Below are 19,384 nucleotides of genomic sequence, written 5' to 3' on the forward strand. Positions count from 1 at the left end.
GCACATGCGTGAGTTTTTTCACACCTGTCGGTTGCGTCATTCGCCTGTGGGCAGGCTTTGAGTGAGCACTGGTCCAGCCCCCTCGTCGGATTTTCATTGTCAGGAAAATGACAGCGATTGGAGCAGCGCGGAATCAAATTTTTCCAGAAACTGTGAGTGACAGCCAGGTGGAAACCATTCGGAAGGTTCAGACGGCTTTCGGTGAAGATACTCTGGGCGTCACACAGATTAAGGATCATTACAACCGGATTAAAGACGGCCCACAGCGGTGCAGGCCCAGCTGTTACACAATTTCTCGGATACTCACTCGACTGAAAAGCCACCGAAAGCCATCTGAATCTTCCGAATGGTTTCCAACACGGATGTTTTTTGTTGAGCGCGAATTCCTCCGCATGTCTTTCATTACAAAATCTCCTGTAACAGTGGAATGTGCCGCAAAAGTGCTGATGTACACCTCTTCTGCAATTTCTCTGGTAGTCAGACAATGTCCCGGATCAACACAGCCTTCTCTTTGGAAATGATCTGGTCGTTTCAGCCTGTCGATGGCCGCTCGGAGCGCGGCGCGCCTTGCGCCGCTGTGGGCCGTCTTTAATCTGGTTGTAATGATCCTTAATCTGTGTGACACCCAGAGTATCTTCACCGAAAGCCGTCTGAATCTTCCGAATGGTTTCCACCTGGCTGTCTCTCACAGTTTCTGGAAAAATTTGATTCAGCTCTGCTCCAATCGCTCAGCCATTTTCCTGACAATGAAAATCCGATGAGGGGGCTGGGCCAGTGCTCACTCAAAGCCTGCCCACAGGGGAATGACGCAACCGACAGGCGTGAAAAAACTCACGCATGCGCACGAAGGTTCAAGCTCAAATCCATATAGTTTTTTAAAAAAATAAAAAGGTTGAATAGTTTTCTAACAGACCTCGTATACTCAAAACCTGGATTAATCTTTTTAGTCACATAGAACCAGAAGCGGTTTCTGATATGGGCGATATGGGCAACCGCCCAGGGCGGCTTCTTATCTGGGGCGGCATGACCGACCCCCGGTCCCCCCAAACGCATTGCAGCCGCTGCAGCAGTGCCTGCCGCTATACTCCACTTGTGGGTAATGAGCACCCTCTGCCTGCTGTGTGGTGCATGTAGAGTAGTGCATGTGCGCAGTTTAGGAAAAAGAGAAAAGAAGAGGAGAAACGGGCAAAAGATAAAGGTAAGCAGAAGCTGTGTCATTTCTTGTTGTGTGAAATGTGTTACGTAGGCTGTAACCTGCTGCACATTAAACTATACCTTGTTATTCAAAGTACAGTACCAGCAAATAGGTTTTCTACAATGTTCATTTGTACATTTTAATTTGTATTTCTTGTTTGAAAAGTAATAGTGTAGTTAGTAGTCTCTTATTGAATCATTATCTCTTATTGAATTATTAATTAAGGATAGGACTTTACACAACAGTTGTGCAATTCATTTTGTTCCCCAAAATGTGAAATACTGTAAATTGTATAAAAAAGTTCAGACCTTCCTCCAGTTGTGCAGTGAGATTTATGTCTTTATCAAAGTGCCATTGTACACATAATTTCTCAAATGGTTTTATATTGGTGCAATTTAGAAATGCCTTATTTTTATTTTATTTTATATTTTATTTCTACAGTATTTATTTTTTATTTGTATTTTATACTTTTAACTTACACAGTATTACGGTTTATTTTTGTCTTGATATGTTTGTTTACAGTAATATTTTAATTTTATTTATTTTTTGTATTTATTTCTACATTATTTATTTTCTTATTTGTGTGTTATACTTTTAACTTACCCAGTATTACAGTTTGTTTTTTTGTTATGTTTATAGTAATATTTAAGTTTCTTCCACGTTTTTTCAAATAAAAATTGAAAAGAAATTCTGATTGTGCCTGTGATGGTGGGGGGATCCTCCGGTTAAAACCTGTCTGTCAGACAATGGCATAAAGATACATGCACCACCCCCCCCACCCCAAGTGGAGTAGCGCAGTATGCCCTGCTGCCGCGATTGCATTTGGGGGCGGTGGGGTTGCTCGCCCAGGGCGCCAAACAGACTAGGATCGCCACTGCATAGAACTACTATTATTCTGAACACTACTTTACATCAGGTAAAAATATTGAAAACGTCACCATTTTTCTCAGTAAATATACTGCTAAAGGTGCTATTCACATGAAATTTTCACCAGATGTCTGTAACAACACAAATAATCCACACATACAGACATTATGTGTAATAACATGAAATGACAGGGAAAAATATTGAACACGCTGACTGAAATTTAATACTCACTACAAGTCTTTGTAATGATGGCTTCAAGACGCCTCCTGTATGGAGAGACCAGTCACATGCATTGTTCAGGTGTGATTTTGGCCCATTCTTTCACACAAAGTCGTCAAATCCAAGGTTCTGTGGACCTCTCCTATGAACTCTGATCTTCAGTTCTTTCCATAGATTTTCTATTGGATTCAAGTCAGGTGATTGGCTGAGCCATTGTTGCAGCTTTATTTTCATTGTCTGAAACCACTTGCGTTTCCTGGGCTGTTTGGGATCATTATCTTACTGAAATGTCCACCCTCACTTCATCTTCATCATCCTGATAGAACTTTAGCCATTTATGGTGTCTATTATAGCATCCATAGAGTTCAGTTTTGGTCTCATCTGACCAGACTACTTGTATATTCTCTCAATATTTCACAGACTAATAAAAATGTTGTGCAGCAAACTTTAAATGGACTCCAATATGCTTTTTCGTCGGCAATGGAGTCTTGTGTGGTGAGTGTGCATATAGGCCATGGTAGTTGTGTGCATTAGTTATTGTGTTCTTTGACATAACTTTACCTTCTAATTGCAGGTCTTTCTGAAGCTCTCCACAGTGGGTCCTTGGCTCATGGACAACACTTCTGATAATTGTTTTCACTCCTCTGTCAGTAACCTGCTGGTCATTGCCAGTTTATGGTGAAATGATGTCCTTTCCACTTCCATATTATGGGCCCAACAGCGCTCACTGGAACATTCATAAGTTTCGAAATCCTTCTGTAACCAGTGCCATCAGAATGTTTTGTGACAATAAGTTTGCAAAGATTGCAAGAGCGCTCTTTGCTTTTATCCAGCGTGAAATGTTTCTTGTGACACCTTGGTAATGACATACCTTTATGTAGGCCATCAGTTGGGATGGAACTAGGTGATATTAATTTACACTGACAAGAGGCAGGACTGGTTTCTTATTACTGACAAGAGTTCTGCTGATGTCTTGGCTTTCCATATCCTTTTGCACCTCCCTTTCTTCAGGTCTTTCAGTACTTTTTCCTATGTCATTTCACATTATTACAAGTAATTTATAAACATCTATGGTTTGATTTCTTTGTATGTGTGGATTACTTCGGTTGTTACTGACATCTGGTGAAAAATTGTCAGTAGCACCTTTAGAAATCTATTTACTGAGAAAATGGTGAAGTGTTCAATACTTATTTTATCCACTTTGTGTGTGTGTGTGTGTATATGTATATGTAGAATTTTCTCCACATACATTATAAACCTTCCAACTTTAAATTTTGAAAGCAGAGTTGCCAATATTTTATTTACCCAAAGGTGTGCTTAGGTCGGCAACACAGCTTTTTTTATTTCTAATTATAGAATCAAAACACAAGATGTGACCAAGCCAATACAAAGCCGGTTGAATCACAGCACAAAGTATCATCACACAAGTGTACGTTCCTGTTTGCTTTACTTCTGGAAATTTTTCTCAATATATTGTGAAAGTTTCTGGATGTTGATGCTTTGTGATGACTGTTTCTCTAAATATTCAAGAGGTTTTTAAAAAAGACACAACTTATAAAACTGGCATTTAAACTACAACCGTAGTACAATCACGTGTTATTTTTCTCAAAATATTAATACTTTATTCTCAAAATCTCACATTTTTCTCATCACTGGCCTCAGTCCTCCATTGTAGTCGAGGCACATTACAGCAGTAACACAAAAACTTCATTCTGATTCCCCGTCCTTCTTAATTAAATTCAAAGCAAATGACACCAAACAATATTTGGCCACTTCAGTGTCGAGCGTGAACAGCTGATGTCTGTGCACAGTGAGAGATTTATTACTGCCGTTTGCAGCAACACAGGTTAGTTGTAATTTCTGGCCACATTTGGTGATAAGTGTGGTCAGAAAGCCAAAGTCACTGTTTTGGACAAAGTACAGAGAAGAACATTGCCCCAAAAGATCAGAGCAGCTTTGCAGTAACAAGTGACAAGTGGAAGAGCTTTAATGGTTCAGGGAGCTCTGTCCACACGTTGGTGGAAAAAACAAACCAAAAAAAAAGCAGGTATCTGTTTACAAAATAGTCTGTCCTAAAAAGGTTGATTAAAGAAAATAAAAAGTGCTTTATTTGTCTCAAATAGCTAGAACTATGTGACGTACCAAAGAACATCAAAGCTCTTCCTCGGTGCAGTAAGTGGATGTGAAAGGTGATTCTGTAAGGCCGTGGCTGGTAAAGACAAGTGCAATTCCATGTACCTTTATGTCTCTCAAAAGTCTCTTGACACAAGTTATTACGCCGCTTTGACTCTTCTTTGATCATGCAATAAGGCACCGCAGCTCAACTTGGTAAAAGCTGAAAAAGGCTGTTTTTGAAGAAAATAAAAAATACCATCACTCATTTCTTTGTCATGCACATAAAGTCAAATACTCTTTTGTAAAAGTTATATAATATATAACAAAACTCTTATGTACAGTCAAATGTCTAAAGGGATAAGCTTTTTTTTGTCTACCTGCACATACGTGCACTGTACAACATTCCCTACATTTACACGCTTCAAAAGCAAGTCACATTATCTGGAGCTAGAGTTCTGATTGGTCACCTCCCAGAGGAAGGTTTTAACTATGTACAGCTGATACGCTCAGATGGGATGCCACCCACACAAGCTCCACCTTCAACTCCGGATACCCCCTCGCTCCTGTCAGTCCAACCTCAGGGCGCTCAGGTCCATTCTCCTCGATATGAGGTAGCAGTTTATTCCCAGTGCAAAAAACAAATAAATGCAAAGTCCACTCAGCTACTCCAAGTCCAAATGTTGGGATTGTTTTGGAGCTGGAGCTCCTACTAGTCACTGGCTCTCCTAAGGGGTGTGTTCTCGTCATTAGAGGGTCTTAGGGTGTGTCCATTAGACAGTAGAGTCTGGCTGAGCTCGGGTTCACAGTCCGTGTCGGCATGCGACAGCTTCACCGGCTTGTGGAAGGACTCGTCCTGAGACGGTGGAGACATTTGTCCCACTCTGTTCACAGAGGAACCTGAAAGGCAAACACAGGGAAGTAAGGGGTCATGTGTGCAGTGTAGACAGAAATGCATTGCGCTTTAGGAAGCTGAGTAAGTGTGCACGAGGCTGTCCTGACATGTGAAGGTGAAAAATGGTATTTGGAGTATTACAGCTCGCGAAAGACGATGAAATCCTGAACACGTCCAGACGTGCAGGAGGAGCTCAGAGCTTCTGTTTAGTATTTTTGGTCACAAATGCTGTCAGCCTTCAGGCTCTGTGACTCTAACACACCAGGGCCCGGTTTCATAAAGCGACCTAATCTTTCAGACAACTAAACTTTCTTAGTGGACTACAGTTAGTCACCCAACATTATCCGTCTAATCACATTTCACATCGATAGCTAAACTTGCAGATTAGCTGTCTTACCTTAGTCGACTGCTTTCACAGGCATAATAGCCTTGCGCGTGCCGTGGCCGAGAGACGGCTCCATGCGCGACAGTTTTGTTTACTTCCAGGTTGGTCGCTGTCATGAACTATCCAGCCTTTGTTTCGTTAACTGGTTTTATTACATTTACAGACCCACACGAACTGCAGAACGATATGCTTAGCACTTAGCCTAGCAGTTTCACTCTCCAGTTTCTTCTACACTTTTGTCAACCTTTTTGTGCACACAACACTGCTCAGCGTAACAGCGACGCCCGGTGACTCGTGTGAGAACTGTCACAAACACATCATGACAGTCATCTGCTGCAACCATGGCCAAAAGCAGAGGAAGCACCTCGTTTGAAGGAACGCAAGCAATGTAGGCGTGCTTTTGAGTGTTCCATCAAGTGGTGGTACATGATAGCTGCCTTTTTTGAGGTAAGACATTGAAATTTTATCGACTAAAATAAGATTAGCCTCCTCTGTACCAGGCTAAAAAGTTTAGTCGGGTAATGTGAAACTTCAGCCGACTAAGCACTTTGCAACAACTAACGTCAAAAACTAGTCTAATTGTTTACTGTACTAAGCTTACTTGGTCGACTAAGGTTAGTTACCCAACATTATCCATCTAGTCTCCATTTCACATCAACGGCTAAACTTGTAGATTAGCCGTCTTACGTTAGTCGCTGATTTTCATGGTCGTAGGGGACTTGCGAGTGCTGCTGGCAAGAAACGCCTCCAATGCGTCACAATTTTGTTTACAACCCCTGGCAAAAATTATGGAATCACCGGCCTCGGAGGATCTTCATTCAGTTATTTAATTTTGTAGGAAAAAAGCAGATCACAGACATGACACAAAACTAAAGTCATTTCAAATGGCAACTTTCTGGCTTTAAGAAACACTATAAGAAATCAGGAAAAAAAATTGTGGCAGTCAGTAACGGTTACTTTTTTAGACCAAGCAGAGGGAAAAAAATATGGAATCACTCAATTCTGAGGAATAAATTATGGAATCATGAAAAACAAAAGAACGCTCCAACACATCACTAGTATTTTGTTGCACCACCTCTGGCTTTTATAACAGCTTGCAGTCTCTGAGGCATGGACTTAATGAGTGACAAACAGTACTCTTCATCAATCTGGCTCCAACTTTCTCTGATTGCTGTTGCCAGATCAGCTTTGCAGGTTGGACCATTGTTATGGACCATTTTCTTCAACTTCCACCAAAGATTTTCAATTGGATTAAGATCCGGACTATTTGCAGGCCATGACATTGACCCTATGTGTCTTTTTGCAAGGAATGTTTTCACAGTTTTTGCTCTATGGCAAGACCCATTATCATCTTGAAAAATGATTTCATCATCCCCAAACATCCTTTCAATTGATGGGATAAGAAAAGCGTCCAAAATATCAACGTAAACCTGTGCATTTATTGATGATGTAATGACAGCCATCTCCCCAGTGCCTTTACCTGACATGCAGCCCCACATGCAGCACCAAACAAAAGTTCCAGCATCATCACCTTGCCCAATGCAGATTCGAGATTCATCACTGAATATGACTTTCATCCAGTCATCCACAGTCCACGATTGCTTTTCCTTAGCCCATTGTAACCTTGTTTTTTTTCTGTTTAGGTGTTAATGATGGCTTTCGTTTAGCTTGTCTGTATGTAAATCCCATTTCCTTTAGGCAGTTTCTTACAGTTCGGTCACAGACGTTGACTCCAGTTTCCTCTCATTCGTTCCTCATTTGTTTTGTTGTGCATTTTCGATTTTTGAGACATATTGCTTTAAGTTTTCTGTCTTGATGCTTTGATGTCTTCCTTGGTCTACCAGTATGTTTGCCTTTAATAACCTTCCCATGTTGTTTGTATTTGGTCCAGAGTTTAGACACAGCTGACTGTGAACAACCAACATCTTTTGCAACATTGCGTGATGATTTACCCTCTTCAACACCCTCAACATCTCTCGTGTTGGAGCCATGATTCATGTCAGTCCACTTGGTGCAACAGCTCTCCAAGGTGTGATAACTCCTTTTTAGATGCAGACTAACGAGCAGATCTGATTTGATGCAGGTGTTAGTTTTGGGGATGAAAATTTACAGGGTGATTCCATAATTTATTCCTCAGAATTGAGTGAGTCCATATTTTTTCCCTCTGCTTGGTCTAAAAAAGTAACCGTGACTGACTGACACAATTTTTTTCCCTGATTTCTTATAGTGTTTCTTAAAGCCAGAAAGTTGCCATTTGAAATGACTTTAGTTTTGTGTCATGTCTGTGATCTGCTTTTTTTTCTACAAAATTAAACAACTGAATGAACATCCTCCGAGGCCGGTGATTCCATAATTTTTTGCCAGGGGTTGTACTTCTGGGTTGGTCCATCTGCTATAAACATGGCCGAGTCCGCTATAGCAGAGGAGAAGCGCTCCCGATCTCGGCTTCTGTAAACATCTTTAATGGATTATTCCGGTCCCGAACACCCGCTCCCGCTGCAAGTCTCTCCTTCCTTCTTCCTCCATGAATTGGTGGTACATGATAGCCACCTTTTTGGAGGCACTGAAGTTTTGTCGACTAAAATAAGATGAGCCTCCTCTGTACCAGGCTAAGAACTTTACTCGGGTAATGCAAAACTTTAGCCGACTAAGCGCTTTGTGCAATGACTAAACATGAAAAGATGACTCGACTGAGTTTAGTCCACTAAACAACGTTAGACTACATTAGTCAAACCATCGACAACCAACCACTTCACTCTGACAAACGGTCCCAAAGACATTTGTCATTTTTAATAAAACCGTTGCCAGTTGCGAGCTGAGCTAGACTCTCACCTACAATAACACATGTAAGAGTGCAGTGTTATGAATCCGACAGAATTACTGAACAAAAAATACCCATGCTGTTGCATGTATATACATTATCCCGCTAAAGTGCAGAGCTGCTGACTTTATCACAGGTTCAGATTTACCCTCAGTCAGTCATACACTTTAGTATTATTATTACAAGTATATCCTATTATTTCAACAACTTTAATTACAGTATCTAAAATTTTTAATTCTAGTCCAGAGTATTTAATAATACACCAGCAGCATTTTAGTCTTTACCAGCTTCAGTGAGGACTTGATGATGGTGTTAAAAATACAGTATTTAGCTGAGTACTGCACACATAGGTAAGACAATTAAATCGAATAAAAGACATTTAGCTTCATTACTGACTGAAGCTTCACCTAAACTGAATTTTCATCTAAACATTTGTCTACATTTCCATTTACTCTTTAAACCTTCATCTGAATTTTTCCACATGCTTGTCGGTCTTCATTGTTGTGAGTCTTTTGATCGCACTTTTTCATGTGGTGTGACAGAATGTACTTTGGGCCTGCAATGTTGACAACATTTAAATGTTTAAAAAATAAATAAAAATTTAACTGACGTTTTTAAAGTTCTGTCAGCTTACTGATCGTTGGTACTCCACAATGATGCCAAAACGTACACAATAGTGCTTAGTGCTTTGATGTGAAATTATTTTTTTATTACGTCTGCCAAGGATGTAATAAAATCACTGGCATTTATTTATGCTGTTTGCAGGATTACGTCAAAACTACGGCACAATTTTTGATGAAATTTTCACCACAGATAGATATTAGGCCATGAAAGAAACCATTAAATTTTGGAGGTGATCCGTATCCAGATTCTGGATCAAGATTTCACTTTGGCTTTGAAGGATTACATCAAAACTACTTCACAGATTCTCACCAAATTGGCACCACAAATAGAAATTAGCCCATGGAAGACTCCACTGTACAGTAGTGTTCAGAATAATAGTAGTGCTATGTGACTAAAAAGATTAATCCAGGTTTTGAGTATATTTCTTATTGTTACATGGGAAACAAGGTACCAGTAGATTCTCACAAATCCAACAAGATCAAGCATTCATGATATGCACACTCTTAAGGCTATGAAATTGGGCTATTAGTTAAAAAAAAAAAAGTAGAAAAGGGGGTGTTCACAATAATAGTAGCATCTGCTGTTGACGCTACAAACTCAAAACTATTATGTTCAAACTGCTTTTTTTTTTTTTAGCAATCCTGTGAATCACTAAACTAGTATTTAGTTGTATAACCACAGTTTTTCATGATTTCTTCAAATCTGCGAGGCATTAATTTTGTTGGTTTGGAACCAAGATTTTGCTCATTTACTAGTGTGCTTGGGGTCATTGTCTTGTTGAAACACCCATTTCAAGGGCATGTCCTCTTCAGCACAAGGCAACATGACCTCTTCAAGTATTCTGACATATCCAAACTGATCCATGATACCTGGTATGCGATATATAGGCCCAACACCATAGTAGGAGAAACATGCCCATATCATGATGCTTGCACCACCATGCTTCACTGTCTTCACTGTGAACTGTGGCTTGAATTCAGAGTTTGGAGGTTGTCTCACAAACTGTCTGCGGTACTTGGACCCAAAAAGAACAATTTTACTCTCATCAGTCCACAAAATATTCCTCCATTTCTCTTTAGGCCAGTTGATGTGTTCTTTGGCAAATTGTAACCTCTTCTGCACGTCTTTTATTTCACAGAGGGACTTTGCGGGGGACTCTTGCAAATAAATTAGCTTCACACAGGTGTCTTCTAACTGTCACAGTGTTACAGGTAACTCCAGACTGTCTTTGATCATCCTGGAGCTGATCAGTGGGTGAGCCTTTGCCATTCTGGTTATTCTTCTATCCATTTTGATGGTTGTTTGTCATATCCACGCATCTCTGTTTTTTTGTCCATTTTAAAGCATTGGAGATCATTGTAGATGAACAGCCTATAATGTTTTGCACCTGCGTATAAGGTTTCCCCTCTCCAATCAACTTTTTAATCAAACTACGCTGTTCTTCTGAATAATGTCTTGAATGTCCCATTTTCCTCAGGCTTTCAAAGAGAAAAGCATGTTCAACAGGTGCTGGCTTCATCCTTAAATAGGGGACACCTGATTCATACCTGTTTGTTCCACAAAATTGACAAACCCACTGACTGAATGCCACACTACTATTATTGTGAACACCCCCTTTTCTACTTTTTTTAATAATAGCCCAATTTCACAGCCTTAAGAGTGTGCATATCATGAATGCTTGGTCTTGTTGGATTTGTGAGAATGTACTGGTACCTTGTTTCCCATGTAACAATAAGAAATATACTCAAAACCTGGATTAATCTTTTTAGTCACATAGCACTACTATTATTCTGAACACTACTGTATTTGGAGGTGATCCTTATCGGGATTTGCGGACGTCATAAATCTCTGATTGCTCTTGTTTATTTATTTTCTGTGCAATAGATTCAGAAGATAACAGCTATCAGCAGTAGCTTTTCACAACTGGCTCACTGCCTGCTACAAGGGATGAAAGAAAAAAAAAACAAAAGAGCTGTCCATGGCAACTCTTGGTTTCCTCACATTATTTTCCAAGTGTACTTTTTGAAATTTCCCTGCCTGGTCTTAGCCTTCAGCTGGCAATATAAACACTGGTAAAAAGCGCTACAAACGTTGCTGAAAGCAGAACTAAACAGCTTTGCATGTCTGATGTTTAACAGTGTGTTTACTGTTGTTTACCTTTTCTGTCTTCTGTATGTTGACTCTGTTGTAATGTGTTGTGGTTTTTTAGAAAAGTAGCTCTTTGAACATCCTTTCGGATCCCGTTGGGTGTCCCATTGTGAAGCAAGGCCGAGTGCGGCCCTGCATTATGCTGCTCCTCTGGGTGATAGTGAGCGTGGAGTCGGACGTGAGCATGCTGCTGGTACTCTGTACCCCCCACGGGTCCAAAGCTGTGGGTGATGTAGTCAGGATCTTTGGAGTAGTTGTTACTGTTCTCCATGCAGTCTGTACAGACAACCGCACCATCGAACCCTGCAGCAGCCGCGGAGAAAGGTGAGGAAATAATGATGTGGCAGCTGAAACTCAACAGAGGAACTGTTCAAGAAAAGAAGATTCTGGAAAATGAGTCTGGTACCTGTGCCATCTATGTGCCCATTGGACTGCGGCCCACTGCTGGCCTCCACTCGGATGCACATGTCTTGCCGCTCAGACAGCGTGCCCTGAGAGGAAAGGTAGCTGGGCACATCTGGAGGAACGATAGTCTCATCTGGAAGATGAAAGAGTGAAAAGCGTGACATGAGAACCAGTGTGACTGAGGCACACCTGTCAATTTTTACCAAACCGGGGCTCACCTGTGTTGGTGACACTGCACTCCTCACTCTTCCTCCTGGTCTGGTAGATGATGCACACCCAAACCAGTGAGGTCACCACAATACTTGTCACCACAGCGATGACGATGATTCCTATCATGACCGTGCTGGGCCCAGACAGCGGCGTGCAGGTGCTTCGGCGCTGAGTCACCATCAGCTGGCTATGTGCGCGCTCTGTGCCAAGGGTGTTGGACATGAGGCAGGTGTAACGGCCGGCGTCCTCCAGAGACACGGAGCTGATGACCAGCAGCTGGTTCCCTGGGGTGAAATGGTGTCTGTCAGACGGGCGCAGTGGTTGATCGTCATGCATCCAGGTGATACGGGGCGGAGGACTGCCCAGAGCTTTGCACTGCAGGGCCACAGTGTCACCTGCTGCCACACTACGGTCCTCCAGGTCCTGAGCGAGGTGAGGAGTTTCTGTGAAAGACAGCAGCACCACATGTCTTATCAGATGAATGAAGATTACAGAATTCCTAATGTGTGTGCTTTGAATTATTCTCTTCCATCACAGTTTCAGGTTTCCATTTTCATTTTTCTACTTGAGCTGTATGATGACAGACAATAAACGCTTTATAACTTTTAACTGTTTCTGAATAACTATTGCTTGCTAATGCTATTTGCTTTGTACCGACTGACAAAAAATCTTTTAAAATTTCAGGAAAATGTGTTGGCAGCAGGTTCAAAATTCTCCAAGTTCATCTACAACGATAACAGGAATAAAATATATATGCAAACACAAGATTTTAAGATGCATGTTTTTCAAAATGGTTATTTTAGGAACACAACAAACCAGCACCCTGGATTAACTTTTGTGATGTTGCTGACTCCAAAAAGAGTTGGAATTACTGAGCAAACTGAAAGTGAAAAATTGTAGCATTTAGCGGCATTGTTGTGTGTTTTTGGACCAGACTGACACGTTCACTTTATGCCACAACTATAATTTAAACAAAAAACACATGAAAATAATGGCAAATTCAGTTTTCCACTCATTGCAATAAATAAATGAACAAAGATGTGTATCAGGTGCTCTTTTGTCTGTTGTCAACAGCTGTGTGTCCCTCAAGGCAAATATTTTACACATAATTTATAGGCAGGAAACTGTACCTGTTACCATTTGTAAACAAAAAGGTGATAGAGCCATCAATTACAGACCATTGTGAGTTAGGGAATAACTTGTGTCTGATGATTTGTGGTTGTTAATGCTGGTTTTTACAGTTGCAAATTGAGTTTTACCGGTGATGCATTAGCTATTTACAACCGTAATCCATCATTCTAATCAGTTACATTTGTTCCGCAAATCTGATTGGTTAATCGTGTGAGATTTCAGAGTTTATAATATTGGGGTAACGGTGGCAAAATATTGGACCGTGTCACATTTGGATGCATTACTCCGCACCCTGACCGTTGTTCTGACGATATGTCTTTCCTGTTGACAGGCCAGCCCCCACGCAACTGCGCATGCGCAATATTGTCGGGACACGGAACTGTCGATTTATGTGACAAGACACGCAATTTGACAGAACACCGGCTGCACGCACTGCTGTGCAGGTGTCATAACTCATCGCCAGTAAAACTCCTTTTAACCAATTTGCAACCGTATAACCGGCATGAACATCTGCAAATCATCAGACACAAGGGGGTTATTTCCATTCTCATCCAATTCCAACGCTTGCATGTTCACCACTGAAGGCTACATCTTAATCTGCATAATAATATAGTTTGGTAAAAACGTTACGCAGACAAAGGGTGTGGTCGGCTCGCCAAAGCTTACCGTGGCAACGTCTTCATGCCAAACTGGAAATTCTGTGAGCAGAATCCACATCAGTACTTTCGTATGGTAGCTTAAATTAATCCATTTCGGTGTCGTTGCTCCGCCAGTTGTTTTTTTTTTCCTTCTTCGTGTTTAATGGCAGTTGGCAACCTCTCGCTCTCAGCTGTAGCAACGCTTGCGGACAGCGCGCGGAGTAACACACTGAATGTGAAACAGTTTAAATATTTTCTCACCGTTTATGTGATATTTTATGGTCTGAAATCCCACACAATTAACCAGTCAGATTAGCGGAACAAGTGTAATTGGATTAGAATACTGGTTTCCATAGCACTAGACTCACTCCTGTGCCAATGCAATTTTAAGGGGTTAGCAAACATTTTAGATTTTTTTCTGCATTTATGCTGAAAGACATACAGAATTATCTTGTAAAATTATGTATGTCTTTTAGAGTGGCACATGTCAAGCAAGAATTCAGCCTGCAGTCATTTGGGACCGCTGGTTATAGTAACAACCATGGCCTGAGAGGCCACCGGCACCAATACAGGAAACAACACTGCTTAACAACACAACCTGACAGGCCTGTCTATCTTTATTATAGGTTATAGTTAGTTTGTATGTTAAATGATGTCAACATGACCCAAAATAGGTGGCTCACTGGTCTACACCTGCATCTATGAGAACCCAGAGTTTCATAACTGAATGTGTTGTTTTTATAAACTTACTTTCAGACATTTTGTGGACTAATGGACATTAATCCTATGCTTGGGGGCAATAAATTACTGGAGCTGCTGGGTGTACAGGTTCAGGATCACAAATGATGTATTTCAGACAGATATATTCAGGAGAGTGTGCTTGTATGTTTCAGTTTTTGTTAAACGAAATGAGCACCAAAGTGTCAAACAATCCATAAATGAACAAAGTGTGTAGATTTGAGGATGCCTGAAACTAGTCATTCACAGAAAACACTACTATTTAGGCTAAAATATGCCACACTGAAAAAAGGAAACATGACTAACATGTACATCAGTTGCACAGGATCAGAATGTTTCCAGATACCATAGTTTAAATTAGGCACATAAGATCATTTAAATTATGTTATTTGGACACATTCTAGTCCTGTGCAACTAATGTATATGCTTAAATCATATAAATGTGTATATTTTTATATAATATAAATCTTTCACAACTCTTAATGTGAGCTATTTTAATGTCAGTCGAGTGTATTTGCAAGGCAGCATTGCAGATCATTTTTACTGGCTATTCACAAGGCAACACCCTGGTGGTTAAATTAGGAACTACAGTTGTAAACAAACCAAAAGGTCAATGAAGATCTGCACCCACAGTTTAGAAATCTGAGGCCACGGATTTCTGAAACCTTTGAGATTCATGTTGCTTTATAATTCACATAGTTTAACACACTGTTTCCAAAATATCAATGAACATTCTAAAACAGAAATCATCTGTTCAGAAAGCTGGTGGGAATGTCAGGTCTCTGCTGTTGGTGGGTAGACTGTAATCAGAATCCAACCAGTTTCTTGGAGGAAAGGGGTTTTAGATTTCCTCCAAGGGGTCATCACACCTGAATGATGCTTAAGTTTGTATGGGTGTCACCAAAATTCCACTAGTTAATGCTGCCATGAAGACGAGAAGTAAGTAAGTTAAGTCTCCAAATTCAACAAACATTTAGCTTGATTCCATATCTAAATTATGTAGTACTTTCATTAAAAGATAGAAACAAGCCTCTGCTTAGGATGGAGTGTTCAGTGTTTCCCTGGAAGCACTGGTGAATGGAGCACTGCATTCTGACAGAGTACTTCCCCTCACAGTGGGACATGCACCAATTAAGAGATCTCCGTTAACCCACTTCAGTCTCTTCTCCTCTACAGTCAATACTTTCTCCCTCTCCATCAATCTGCCCTCCAACACCCCCCCCCCCTCCTTAAATCCTACTTGCGTACCTTCCCCCACATGCTCCTATTCAAATTCTTCCATACCTCCCATTTCTCCACAACCCCTCTTGAGCAGACAGGAGCCCTTCGACTGCAGCCCCCATCCTCACCACCTCAAAACCCAAACAGTTGAGTCCACAGGAAAGACCGCCCTCGACACTGCACACATTTGAGTATCATCCCTCAGCTAATACGGTTGCAAATGTGGAGTCACTCATAACAAATCTCTCACCATATGCAGCTTCCTCTTGACACGCCATGGCAACGTTAAAAAAACAACTCCTGAGCGCTTCAAGGGATTAGAGGGGTTTGTCCAAAAAAACAACAACCTGGTAACGGGGACACCCCTGCTCAGTTCAAAGACAAAGGACAAAGACAATCTTGGGAGACAGGCTCAGTTTGTTTACAGGTGTAAAACAGCCAATAAACTGCGAGCGATGAGGCCTGCAGTGAAACAGGCATGACTGTCCGTCCCACAGAGAAAAAAGACGAAGGGTGGGAACGCCTAACAAACACCCCTCTGTGAGCACCCCTCACTCCCACCACCACCCCCCTTTGACCCACAACTGTGACCTTTGGCCCCTGACCTATAGCAAGGCCACAGCTGCTGAGAAAAGAAAAAATATAAAGCCTCTCATTCTACAGGGGCGACCAATTCCCAACTGAACAGCAAGCTATTTACAAGAGCTCGCTTTTGGAGATGTGGGAAAATGATCAACAGTGCGCAAGGTCTGAACAGATGAGGAATTTGAACCATCTATTTTATTTATACATCCAGCTGAACACCTGGGCCTGGTTTCATGAAGCAGTCTAATCTTTAGTCGAATAAACTCAGTTCAAAATTTTTTCACGTTAGTTGTTGCACAAAGTGCATAGTCGGCTAAAGTTTCGTGTTACCCAACTAACGTTTTTAGCCGGGTACAGAGGAGCCTATTCTTATTTTAGTCGGCAAAACTTCAGTGTCTTACCTCATGGACCACCGCATGATGGAACACTCAAGAGCACCCCTATGTTGCTCGTATTCCTTCAAAAAGAGAGCTTCCTCTGCAGCAGACAACTGTCATGATGTGTTTGTGACAGTTCTCACATGAGCCACCACGCGGAGCAGCATGTGCACAAAGAGGCTTGGTGAAAGTGCAGAAGAAACTGAAGAGTGAAGCTGCTAAGCTAAGTGCTAAGCATGTCATTCTGCTGTTGCTATGTGTCTGTAAATGTTAATAAAGCCAGTTAACGAAACAAAGGCTGGATAGTTCATGAAAACAACCAACACGGAAGTAAACAAAACTGTCACACATTGGAAAAGTCTCTTAGCAACAGCCAGTGTGAGGGCGTTCTGACCATGCAAACCATCGACAAAGGTAAGACGGCTAATCTACAAGTTTAATTGTCGATGTGAATAACAGATAATGCTGGCCGACTAACTGTAGTCGACTAAGTACATTTAGTAGACTGTAAAGATTAGATGGCTTTATGAAACCAGCTAGTTTGGAGACTCGGGGACATGCTGTGACTTCTGCAGCTTATCAACCCAACAACCTTGTTTTCATGACAGCGTCACATCAGTTACACAATTCAGTTAGATGGATGACCCACTGTATTAAATTGTCTGATGCTAGCATCTTTGCTTGCTAGCATGGCTACTACCAAGAATAAGTGATAACATAAACAGAGTTTAATGCATTTATATTATTCAGTTATTTTATATAGTAAATTACATCAACCTGTTTTCAATAACAGTTTATACTCTGGTTGAGCAGGAATTCCTAAAACTGAATTACGTGGCACAGCGAGCTATTACGATAACCGCAAGTCAATGTATACTGAACTTGAAATCAAGGAATAAGTTCTTCAAAGCTCTATTTATTTTTCCTTGGCGCTTATTTATTTTGCCTTGATGGGCAAAATCATCATTTCTGGTGATTACATTGGAGAAGAGACATTTTAGTTTGTAATGTAAATTCAAAAATGTTCAAAATGTAATGTTTAGTCATTTCAGAGGCCTTAAAAATCATCAAGGACAAGGTTTTTTATTTATTTTTTCCATAGGCAGCCTCCAAAGGAATCTTGATGTGAAATTAAGAAAGACATTATTGAACAGTTTCTACGCAATAACTGACAAGTGTGAAAAATTACATTTTTGGTCATTCTTGGGGGCCATGGTGGCCCATAGGAATTCAATCAGAAAGTCCAATTTACAATGACCAGACAGTCTTCCACAGATTATCTGTAGCAAATTTCAGAAAAATTCTTTGAATTCCCACCCCTGGAAAGTCACTGGATGGCAGCCCATGCATGAATCTTGACTGCCAAGTCAAGTCCCGACTTAAGACGCACTTATTTTCCCTTTTGTATGGCTAGCATACTGGTATAGTTTTGTTTTACGCTTTTTACTCTTAATTCATTTTATTAGGAAATTGAGCGCCCCGCAGTCTCAACTTTACCTAAATACTGTCTTTTAGTGAAGCTTAGGGCTAGTGGCTGGTGATCACCTTAGTATTTCTTGTTTTTTCTTGTTGTTTAATGCTGACAAATTATACAGTATTTCTTGTCTTTCTGATGCCTGATTCTGTTTTTTCTCTCTGTTTAAGGCACAGCTCCATCCAGAGATGGGAGTTGTATTTGTGCTCCTGTCCCTTCTGTCCTGTGCACCATCAGCATTTCCTGTATATTCATTTTGTGAATTGTTCTGTAATTTATGTCTGGCCAAGCAGAGGGTCACCCCTTTGAGTCTGGTCTGCATGAGAATTCTTCCTCAGAGGGAGTTTTTCCTTACCACTGTTAGAATAGAAGAATAGAATAGAAAGCCTTTATTGTCATTATACACAGCAAACACAGTCTGCATAGTACGAGATTAGGGGGGCTGCTCCTTAAAATGTGCACGCAGTGCAATACCAGACAATATAACATAAATAAACAACAATATAACATAAAGAAACACGCAAAGTCCTTTGCTGAAATGTAAAATTGTGTAACATATGGACAGTGCAAACAGTGCAGCAAGTGCAAAAGGAAATGTAAAACTGTATGACAACTATAGGCAATGTAAACAATGTAACAATTGAAAAATGTGCAAAAGTCCTGTGCTACAAATGAGATAGATATGGTGCAGCTCAGTACCTAATATAGTCCATTTTTAGTGCAGATTATTGTTCAACATGGTGATGGTTTTGGGGAAGAAACTGTCTCTGAGTCTGTTTGTCCTGGCCTGTCCTGTTGCACTGGGGATTGGTAAGGTTAGACCTTACTTGTGTGAAGCACCTTGAGGCAACTCTGTTGTGATTTGGCGCTATATAAAGGAAAATAAATTAAATAAAAAATAATAATAAAAAAAAACCTTCATCCTATGGACTTTTGTCCAGTGGACTGAAATGAAACTATATCTGGTCTTTTAGTTCAAATCAGAACAGTGCCTGCATTAACACAACTAAATTACATTAATATTGTTTTCTTAAAGATAAACTCTTACCTAGAACAGTGAGGGTGGCGTTTGCAGAGACCGTTCCCGCCATGTTTTTTGCAGTGCAGCTGTATACACCCATGTCCTCCGGCTTGATGTCCATGATGAAGAACACATCGTCATCTGGCATAACGCGCATCCGTCGCTCCCGGGCAGCGGGGAAATCTGTACCACCGTCCTTCTGCCAGGCAATCTGCGGTGTCGGGTGGCCCTCAGCAGCACACTCTAGCCTTGCCGTGTGTCCGGTACGGATTGTGCTGTCCCTGGGAGTCTTCACAAATGATGGGAGAACTGTGAACA

General features: G+C 40.9%; 1 protein-coding gene across 1 annotated transcript in view; it reads right to left on the minus strand.

Moving 5' to 3' along the window:
- Positions 1-3,836: 3,836 nt before the first annotated feature.
- The window catches only part of lrig1 (leucine-rich repeats and immunoglobulin-like domains 1), a 106,886-nt gene continuing 91,338 nt past the window's right edge, over positions 3,837-19,384 (minus strand). Inside the window, exons 14-18 of the mRNA XM_034167167.1 lie at positions 19,094-19,375; positions 11,890-12,324; positions 11,673-11,804; positions 11,276-11,569; positions 3,837-5,293 (exon numbers count right to left, since the gene is read on the minus strand). Of these exons, the coding sequence (XP_034023058.1) occupies positions 5,106-5,293; positions 11,276-11,569; positions 11,673-11,804; positions 11,890-12,324; positions 19,094-19,375 (1,331 nt within the window). The 3' untranslated portion in view covers positions 3,837-5,105. The remainder of the gene's footprint in view (positions 5,294-11,275; positions 11,570-11,672; positions 11,805-11,889; positions 12,325-19,093; positions 19,376-19,384) is intronic.

Source organism: Thalassophryne amazonica, chromosome 3, assembly GCF_902500255.1.
Source record: "Thalassophryne amazonica chromosome 3, fThaAma1.1, whole genome shotgun sequence".
NCBI lineage: Eukaryota > Metazoa > Chordata > Actinopteri > Batrachoidiformes > Batrachoididae > Thalassophryne > Thalassophryne amazonica.